At 44.2% G+C, this 9,744-nt stretch overlaps 1 protein-coding gene across 1 annotated transcript; it reads right to left on the bottom strand.

Annotated features, from left to right (window-relative positions):
• Positions 1-1,429: 1,429 nt before the first annotated feature.
• On the bottom strand, positions 1,430-5,584 carry LOC142767719 (uncharacterized). The gene is made up of 4 exons (XM_075869933.1): positions 5,528-5,584; positions 5,246-5,461; positions 2,927-3,010; positions 1,430-1,567 (listed from the first exon to the last, which is right to left on the bottom strand). The coding sequence occupies exons 1-4, from the start codon at positions 5,582-5,584 to the stop codon at positions 1,550-1,552; spliced, it is 375 nt and encodes a 124-aa protein (XP_075726048.1). The 3' UTR covers positions 1,430-1,549.
• Between the last annotated feature and the right edge of the window lie 4,160 nt (positions 5,585-9,744).

Raw genomic sequence — 9,744 nt, 5'->3', positions numbered from 1 at the left:
CAAGAAAGATTCTACTGGTCCAAAATGCGCCAGACGACGGAACAATACGTGTCTAGCTGTAACGAGTGTCAACGCCATAAGCGCCCAACAAGTGCTCCTTTAGGGCGATTACATCCGGTGCCGCCCCCTAGAGCTCCATTCGAACAAGTCGGGATTGACCTCCTTGGACCCTTTCCCCGGTCGTCTGATGGAAATCGCTGGATAGTCGTTTGCACCGACCATTTAACACGGTACTGCGAGACAGCTGCCATACCATCGGCAACTGCAGCCGATGTGTCTTCCTTCATGCTACGTTTTGTAATTCTTCGACATGGACCTCCCAAAATCGTAATCAGTGACCGTGGCCGACAATTCACAGCAGACGTGATGGAAGAGATGCTTCGTGTCTGTGCTTCAAGGTTTCGGCACTCTACGCCATACCATCCCCAAACGAACGGTCTAACTGAACGAACGAACAGAACTCTCTCGAACATGCTGTCTATGTATGTTGCATCCGATCATAAGAACTGGGACAGTATTCTACCCTTTATCACATATGCATTCAACACCGCTCAGCATGAAACTACCGGCTACAGTCCTTTCTTTCTTCTATATGCTCGACCACCTCGTCATACCCTGAATACCATCTTCCCGTGTTTGGACCACCATGATCCTTGCATATCCGAGATCATCTGTCGGGCAGAAGAAGCTAGACGCCTTGCTTATTTGCGCAATCTTGCTTCGCAAGATCGCTCGAAGGCACATTTTGACCGCCGACGCCGACACGTGACGTACAATCGCGGCGACCTAGTGTTGATGTGGACACCAACTAGAAAACGCGGTTTGAGCGAGAAACTGCTAGCGCACTATGCGGGACCTTATCTTGTTGCAGACCGTATCAGTGATTTAGTTTACCGCATAGCGCGTCTCCATTCAAACGGCCGACGGTCTGCAAAAACTGAACTTGTCCATGTTGCACGTTTGAAGCGCTTTATTCCTCGAGAGACTGTTTGACTCGCCCAGTGGGCTTCGTCTGCGCGGAGGGAAGTGTTACCACATGTGTAATTTAGGTATGTGCACCTGTGTAGCGGGGAACATGGTGGTAGCAGAAGAAGAGGACGTTCGGTTCGTGGCAAGAGCTCGCTGCTTCGAGTTCACTGCGGTATACCGTCGAGTCGACCGTTACGTCTGCTTCGAATAAACCCCTCGTAGGCGTAACAATATTATAAGCTCAAGTCTTCGATTCACCAACCCTTGAGACAATTGTTGATCTTAGGACAGCACCGCCGAGTTTACAAGAAATGTTCTTCACTTTCGAGGGTCTCTGCAAAGTCGTACTATTATTCACATATCACTACAGGGAGACCTTATTAGAGTGTGATTTAAATTTTCATCTGATGCCGAGAACTGCAAAAGTTTCACATTCAGGAAAAAGTTCTTCAGCGCCGCGTTTTCATATGCGCAGTGCTTTATTTACCTCTTCACCAAATTTCTGGTCAGTGGAAATTTGCATGGCAGAACGAGCTCAGTGCACCGGTGCCTCGGCCAGGATTAATACCCAGTGGACGTCTCAAGACCTCCCGCTATCCTGCAAAATCAGAGCAATTTTTTATTTAGTTTTACTTCGCACATGCAAAATAATATGAGACTGAAATTTCAAGCTCTACGACGTTTTTCTACGTAGTATTTCTGCTTTCCCGAAAGGGGTTTATATAGAAGTGTGACGGCCTTGCTAAGTTGTTCTAAAAGCGAAAAAATGCCAAAACAGTGTTCTCTGTCATCAGCGTTGTTGCCGTGGTTGGTTGCACAAATTCTATGAATCCAGCGTTTCTACACCGCCTCGCATAGGGTAGATGGTTAAAAGCAAGATAATGTGCATCGTCTTCACCAGTGTGGGCTATCACAGAGCCATTGTTCCGTGGCCGTGTGTCAAAGGAGGCAGCAAGCATTGTCAGTTGGGACGAATCTATGCAACTCTCTTCTACTAAGCCTAGTTTAGGAGACCGCTGTCGTTAAAGGCAATGTGTACCCATCCTGCTGACGAGCTCTTTAACATGCAATATCTGAAAGGATCGAGGTGGTTCCACAATGTTTGGCTCTGTATTCCGTTATTCAGTAATACTTTTAGGCGCGCAGTTGCAGCTGGCATTACTTCAGAGAACCCTGCAGCCGCTGAATAATTTTATCTGCTTTTGTTGGCCAAGTGGACAGCTTCCATGCTGCGGAAGCGATCGTACTGGGGAAGTTATTGCGAAGCTACAGCCACTGCCAATGCTCTTGTTATTGGTCATATTCACAGAAAGCAAGCACTATAAATATTATTGCCAGTTAGTCATGTGCCTGTATTTAGTTTGTGCTAACATCAGTGCCTTAAGTTATTACTGTATTGGGGTATAATATTCAAAGAAGTGAGTGCATTGGAATGCCGTTACAATTTTCTGCAGCATTTGATAACCTAGTGTAGAAATAAAAATGATGCTTCCAAAATAATGGTGGAAAAACAGGGTAATACGCCTAATGAATTTGCATTTTAAAATATTATTCTTTCAGATATGTTCCTAAAGAAACAGCTGCTCTTTATGTGGCTTTGCAGCCTTTCAGTGAATTTAGAAGTAGAGTTTACTTTGACCTGATTGCATTTTACTCTTCGGTTTCTAGTCCGAAAGCAAAAAGTAAAGTGATAAACGGTTTTCCTTTTACTTTATTACTTACGATGCTGACTGTTCTGAGCCTTCCTTTATTGTTTACCAGTATAGACTTCCTCTTTCTGTGTATTTAGTTGTACAGTTCCCAATTTATGAAGTTATGCCTTATTATTATTAAGGAGATTGTTTAAATCTCCTTGAAACCAATATTGGGATATGCGGTAACTGTGAAATATATTTTCTACATATTGATAAACAGGAACGTTCTTAGTGAAAACAAAGCAACCGTTATTAATTATTACCTCGGGAACCTTGTCGGGGACTCCCATCTGGTGCAGCACGACGTCTTCTAGGAGGTGACGAGGGAGGAGGTCCGGGACTAGGACCTGACAAAAGTTGCGGAACCCGGATGAAAAAAAAAAAACAGTATGCGTTACTTCTTTCGGTGAGTCTTCACCTGCCAGGCAATTCACTCACTATGGCGAATCACTATTTAAAGTCATTGAAATACCCATAATCTGACGCATATACATTGCCACTGCCGAAGGAGCCAGATGCCTCTTGCTATCCACTATGAAAAGTGCATATAATGTCAAGTGAGTCTCGCCTTGTCAGTCTAAGGGGTGGCATGACTACAGTACGAAATAGTAAAGTATTATTTTAGATAGCTTTAAATGCACTTGAAGTTGTACCCCGGTACTGCTGGAAGTTGATAGCTCAGTTTGGGAGTTTTTTATCTTGAAACAAAAAATGAAGTCAAACCAAGGCGCATGAATTTTTCAGCAAAGTGAAGATGCGCAAGAAGATGGGCAGTGCTTCCCAATTTCTCTCATTAGGTAGACCTCGTTTGCATATCTGCCTGTATATTACCAACAAAAATTTATGTGTTCTGTTGAATCACTAGTAATGAAGCTTGTTAAAGTTGACTTTTGCTCTAATGCTACAAAGACCATTGCAGAAAACGGGATTTTGCTTCCATATGTGTTTCTTAGAGCTTAAGAATTGAAAGCTGGGTTTGATAGATTTGCATGGTATAACTTAATTTTAATCAAATAAGTAAACAAGAATGAGCAAGGTATCCTAATAATGTGATCATGTCTGTGTGTCGCAACATGATTAAGGAACTAAAATTCGATGAGAACCACTTAGGCTGTGCCGAGAGTTTCCACAATATCGTGTGAAACACAGAAAAAAGGTTGAAGACAGTGCAATGGGCATAGCTTACACAATTATTCTTAGCGGTGGAAAAGTATGCATGGAATAGTCAATGTTCGTCTTAGGACGATTCTTCCTTAAAATAATTAGGGGCTTTGCATCTCGCGGTTCCCTGCATAAAGTGCCACTGCCATCCTGTTTTCAGGACACTAAATTTGTTTTTCGTTGTAACAATGAAACAGCTCTTGATTTGACGAAAGCTTTCATATAAAAAAAAAGAAGATCATGCGTCAGCCAACCGTTGGTGCTGCTACACGACAAGCATTCTTATTTTGGCAAGCTCAGAGAAAAAGTCAACTTTAACAAGCTTCGTTATAAGTAATTTAGCAGCTAAACAATGAAAAATTACAGAATCAGGCCACTCGGAAGATAGGTTTTTGTAGCTACATGACTTATTCGGTAGTAAATTGCACTTCAGTAAACACACTACCACTACGCTACATAGTTCAGCTCAAGCTGGTTTCACGAATATATCGCACACTTAACTATGAAATCGCAATTGATACAATACATGGGTCTGCTCTAATAGTAACAACAGTACATTTTTGTCTAACATCAACGTATTGCTTCACCGAAGAAACACTAATTATAAGAAATTCACAGCTTTTTACGGTCAAGCAACGTAGGAATATATAGCAATCTGATATTAAAACATGCCGCCCAACAATAATATCAGAAAAAAAGGTGAAGACACCTACTAATAACATCACTCGCTATCGACTCATTGTTACTACATACCTAAACGTAAACCATTTCATTCGTTTTGTTGTATTACCACTTCTATCATAGGTATCACCGAATTGTGTTTTTTCTCTATATTTTCTCTATTTATTTAGTTTCTTGTTTCTAGAAATTTAAGATTTAATGAGGTTGAAATCAGTGTCAGACATGTTTATTTATTCATATATCAATCTTACACCGTGTTCTTTGATAAAACCGTATGTTTATATCAATTAAGCTGATTGAAATTTTATCGCTTTTAATGAGTTCAGCCCGGTTTGTTCGTAAATTACGTTTATTTAAAACACTTAGCTTTCGTTGGTTCTTTCCATTGTTCATTTTTTTCTATATGACCTCCTTTATTACTTTTCCTTGCCTCTTTTTTTCTACTCATGAATGTTTTCTTCCACTTAAAGCAGCTCATTGATATTGATAAATGACTACTAGGAGGTCTCCCTGACAGATTTGTAACTTCGGGACGTTCTTCTGTACTAAGGACGAATAAAGAATTAAATTTATTATAGAAAAACGCAAAAGGAGCTCTCCTTCTCTGCTGCGTCATCGGAGCACAATATTGACGGTCGGGGTGTGCTGATGAATATTTATAAGGCACAGCGCTAAATCCCGAAAGAGTTTTGTGAAATAAAACAGTCGAAATTCTAAATGCAAAATTTAAATCCTTTTACCTCGATGAAGTAGTAGGTCCACTGGAATTTGGTGGGGTGATACGGGAGGTGACCCAGAAGATGATAAAATAGTGGACCTCGTAGATTGTCCAGAAGATGATCCAAACGATGATACAGAGATGGAGCTCGTAGATGATCCAAACGATGATTCAGAAAGTTTTCTAGAAGGGGGTCCACGGCGACCGAAAGGTTGCTGTCCTTGACTGGGTTGTTGTCCTGGACGGGGTTGTCGGGATTGAGTGAATCGTTCTCTCAAACGCCTAAAAAAACTTGTAAACCTACACCTAGGAGCACGGCAGGCAAGAGGAGCTCGAGCAGAGTGCTTAGTGGGGAAAGCATTGGCGCATGACAGGCCTTGATTGTGTGTCACTGCAAGAAGAAAGGCCAATGCGGTCAAGAAAAATAGTATGCTGAAGCTGAAAACCTTGAACATAGTTAGCACACCACAAGTGCTTTTTGTCATAACTGGATCACGGCGAACTCATACGAATTTTGCACCTACACACTTGTAGAAAAGCATGCCCAAAATAATTCCACAATGAGGCTGTCCTCTGGTTTTTACAGTGATTTCTCACAGCTGACATCCTGCAGTTCCCTTCAATTACTCGCATTTGCGTCATGTAAGGCGTCGTTAATTGCGCCTTTTATTATTGTCTTTATTGTCGATAATGACTATAAGTGATGAGTGTGTAATGCTAAGCATCTTGGAGGCAAAATTAGCTCACAAAAGTCACAAAAAGTAGGCATCGCAGCAAGTTGGTTTCAAAATGTCTCATCTTTTACCATTGAGAAAAAGGCAACATCTGAATGAGGCATTTTGCTTCAACTCTCAGCTAAAGTGTTCAGGGTTGTCCAAGGCGAGCAACGAATCCTTCTGCGCAGGCTTTTTCAATATTGACCTAATATGGTATTCTTAGTTAAGTGGAGTATAAAGCAATAGAAAGAAAATGCGTATTGTGAAGACGAAAACTTTCATAGGTTGTTGCAAACACGAGATTTCGGCTTGCAGCAACTTACATGAGGATAAATCTACGCGCATCAACCTAATGTAGGCCACATGCGTTGCTTAAGCTGAACGAGCAGAAGCATTACACGAAGTTATCTTTTTGAAGGGGCTATCGCAAGATCAGTATTGTTCCATTCTGGAGTAATTTTTGAACAAAACACAGGAGTTTGACACCCTAACAACTAGAGGTAAGCCGTATGCCAAACACTATATTAGGATGTTTTAGCGTTCGAAGATAGATCAACGTGCGCTTATAGGAATTGAAGTGTTATCGCGCGCTGATCATCGTTACAAACGCTGAGTAGCATGTAAACTGGTTCCAACTGAATGTCAACTTTAGCTCCATCATTACATTGGTGTCTCAAAAATGTGCCAATTTATAATAAGCAACATGTCTGAGGCAGCACTCTTTCTAGGCGAATCACTCGCGGTTGCATTGCACGTAAGAAACGCGCGTCATCCGTCTCGCAAACTGAATAGTTTGCTAAATACCACGCGTTTTTTTTTTCATACTGCAGATGTGCTCACATTTGGGCCGGCCTTCAGCGCCGAGTAAGCCCAGAGCCTGGATAATGTCACCAAAATTGACAGACAGACGCACAGACGGACGGACAGACGGAGCTACGGATGCTACGGAAGGACGGGGGCAGCAGCAATCGGCCAGCGCGGTTGACAACTCCGTCCTTCGCGGGCACCCAAGGCATTGCTGTTCCGGGCAGTATGCAGGCTGGCCCTTTTCAAGAGTACAAGTGGGCCACGCGAACCGTTACTGCGCAACACGTGGTGCTATCTCTTGATAGCCGATGCGCGTGGTTACCACAGAGCAAAGCTTGCAAGCCCGTTTATTTGGCGCAATGCATAGTGCTTTTGGTTACTGGTTAGGGGGTTCCACGTTCGAATCAAGGCAGAGAAAGTAAGCATTTTGTGGTCTCTGGGAGTTAAGCTTGGAAGTGCAGTCATGTGGCGTAATAGATAGTGCAGCTGGCTACGGATGGAGGGGTTCCAAGTTCGAATCATAACAGGCGCTTCGCCCCCTTTCCTCTAGTCAGCGAGGAAGTAAGCATTGTTTGGTCAATGGGAGTCAAGTCTGAATGCCTGGTCACGTGGCTCAATGGATAGTGTGGTTAGCTACAGCTCAGCAGGTCCCACGTTCGAATCCCAGCGTGCTCTAGGCCACATTTTTTTACTCAGCGAGGAAGTAAGCATTGTTTGGTCTCTGGGGGTCACGCTTCCAAGGCAAGTCACGTGGCGCGATTCAACTTCCGGCCGCGATAGCGAGTCGACGCGTTTGGAATAGGCTCTGTCGGATTTGTATAAAGCGGCCGTTCCTGGCCGCGGAAAGAGAGTGTCTGCTGCTTCAAATAACGAGTATCGCATTGTTTTACCTGGCCTGCCTTCAGGATGTTTAGTTTTGAATACTGTTTTCATGCATGTGGATGTGAAGGCCCAACCCTATCATGTAGAGGACTTTGACAATACACTGAGTCATTTGAAACTGCTCCCCGAGGTTTCACCCTTGGGGGCAAATCATATAAATATGAACAAATAGAACACGTATGGGCAGTGAAGTTTAAGTGGCTGCTGGAAAAAGCCAAAGTGAAAGTGAAGAGTCAGCTTTGAGTCTTCATTGACCCGTTGAGTCTTCATTGAGGGAACACGCCAGTGCGTGGACTGCGCTCTGCTGCGGCTGCCTACAGCACTATCAACCGACAGCTAAGGTAGAGTGTACTAAAAGTGTAACTATAGCTAAGGAAAACACGTTCCCTTTCGGTGCCATCTGTTGCCAGCCAAGATAACAATTTATGGCTGGTCACTGCCGCCATGAATCAGGGTGCGCTGCGCACACCCGATCCAGGCGGCCGAGCGCTGGTTGATAAGCGCCGCTAGATTACCCTCGCCCACCAGTCACGCAACTGGCGATGTTAGGCGATGGCTGCAGCTTGCGCCGTGCTCGCGCACCATGTTCGATTTGTTGGCAGCAGACGACGCACTGCGGGTGTTGCCCTTTGCACGAGCAAACAGGGAGCGTAATCTGGCAGCGCTGACCTACCCGCAATGATTTTTATTGTGTTTGGCAACAGATGACGCCCAAAGCGAACGTGTTTTCTTCAAGTGTCTGTTGATGGTGCTGTATGCAGCCGCCGCAGAGTGCTGGTCACCCGCTCGCGTGTTCCTTTTAACACTGTACCGACCTGTAATCTCAAGCAAAAACTTAAGCAGACAGATATTGAGGGCTATCTAGGGGTGTATGTGCCAGCTAGAGTAGATACAATGGTAACAGGCCAGGCGCCAACTAAGTAAGCCATCGCAAAGGGGGCCCGGAGGAGCGAGATTTCTGAAGTTGAACAAGATGGTGAACAGAGTGACGGCGATCGCGTGTTCACAAAAAGTTGTTAGCGCGTAGCGTAGTGGACGAGGAAGGCGTTAGAACACAATTCACGTCTCCAATGCCAAAGATTCATAAGAGCTCAAAAGCGATGCTAGAGCGTATAATTACGGCCGAGGAAATCGGGTGGCGATAGATCATTTAAAACGAGGGAAATCTTCCTGGCCCAATGGGCTACGAGCCGATTTTCCAGACATACAAGCAAGTTCCTGAAACTCAGCGCCTGTTTTGGTTTCAAGAAACATGCTTTCTCGTAGCGGTTGGCGGGCCCCCTAAGATCTTGTTGATTTTATTGATATTTTTGTGGATGTTCGCATTTGTTGGCTTTCCCAAGTTTTGACAACTCAAAAAATTTGATACCACTATAATTAGCTCTTCTTTTGCTTATCGGTTCTTAAATTTATTTTGCGCATTTTGTATCAGGTGAACAGCGGGAAATTGTTGACTTGATTTAGTAGCGCTTGCCTCGGCTCCTTCTCGCCACTCGTCCAGCGATATTACGAGTCAGATCGCGCACAGTCATCTGGCTTGGTCGGCGTGCCAACTGCGGGAAAGAGAGCAACTGGAGGCGGGCAGAAAACGGAAGCCGAAGTGAGCTACCCTCAGCCAGTCAACCATGCATTCGACTAAGGTGGTTAAACCCGGCAGCATGTTTTTCGCTGCTCTGCGGCGTGTGAACCTGGGCATTTGAAGTCCTGTGAATGCTCTTCCGGTGGTCTAGTGGCAACCGGTGAGCAGAACTATTCGAACCCATTATTAGAGCAGGAATCGATTTTGCATGAGTACATGAGTAAAGCCAGTTCTCTCAAGCCTGACTGGACTGACAGAAGCGCAGGGTCGCTCGACTAAATGGCCAAGACGGCAGCCAAGCTGCAGTTGGCAAAATGCGTTTAATGAAAGGCCTCGATTCATTTGGGTCGGCTACATAACGATTGCTTCTTTAACATTTGGCATGTAGTTCGAATGATGTCAAGTAATTATAGGCTCATTCCTGCTCTTGAAATTCATGTGGCCGCGGTGTGAGTCTCTACTTCTAAATACTGCTACAGAAGTAGACACGATGAACTAAATTCATCCAAAAATCATTACAGGAAGTGTCGCTAGAGC

This window comes from Rhipicephalus microplus, chromosome 7, assembly GCF_043290135.1.
Source record: "Rhipicephalus microplus isolate Deutch F79 chromosome 7, USDA_Rmic, whole genome shotgun sequence".
In the NCBI taxonomy this organism is placed as follows: Eukaryota; Metazoa; Arthropoda; class Arachnida; order Ixodida; family Ixodidae; genus Rhipicephalus; species Rhipicephalus microplus.
This window is presented reverse-complemented; position numbering and strand designations above follow the sequence as displayed.

Excerpts from the sequence above, each read along its gene's own strand:
- LOC142767719 (XM_075869933.1), bottom strand. The coding sequence starts at position 5,584 with ATGCTTTCCCCACTAAGCACTCTGCTCGAGCTCCTCTTGCCTGCCGTG. Across the intron at positions 5,462-5,527 it reads TGCCTGCCGTGCTCCTAGGT|GACAACAACCCAGTCAAGGA; the intron begins GTAGGTTTACAA and ends AACCCCGTCCAG. Across the intron at positions 3,011-5,245 it reads GGACCTACTACTTCATCGAG|GTCCTAGTCCCGGACCTCCT; the intron begins GTAAAAGGATTT and ends AACTTTTGTCAG.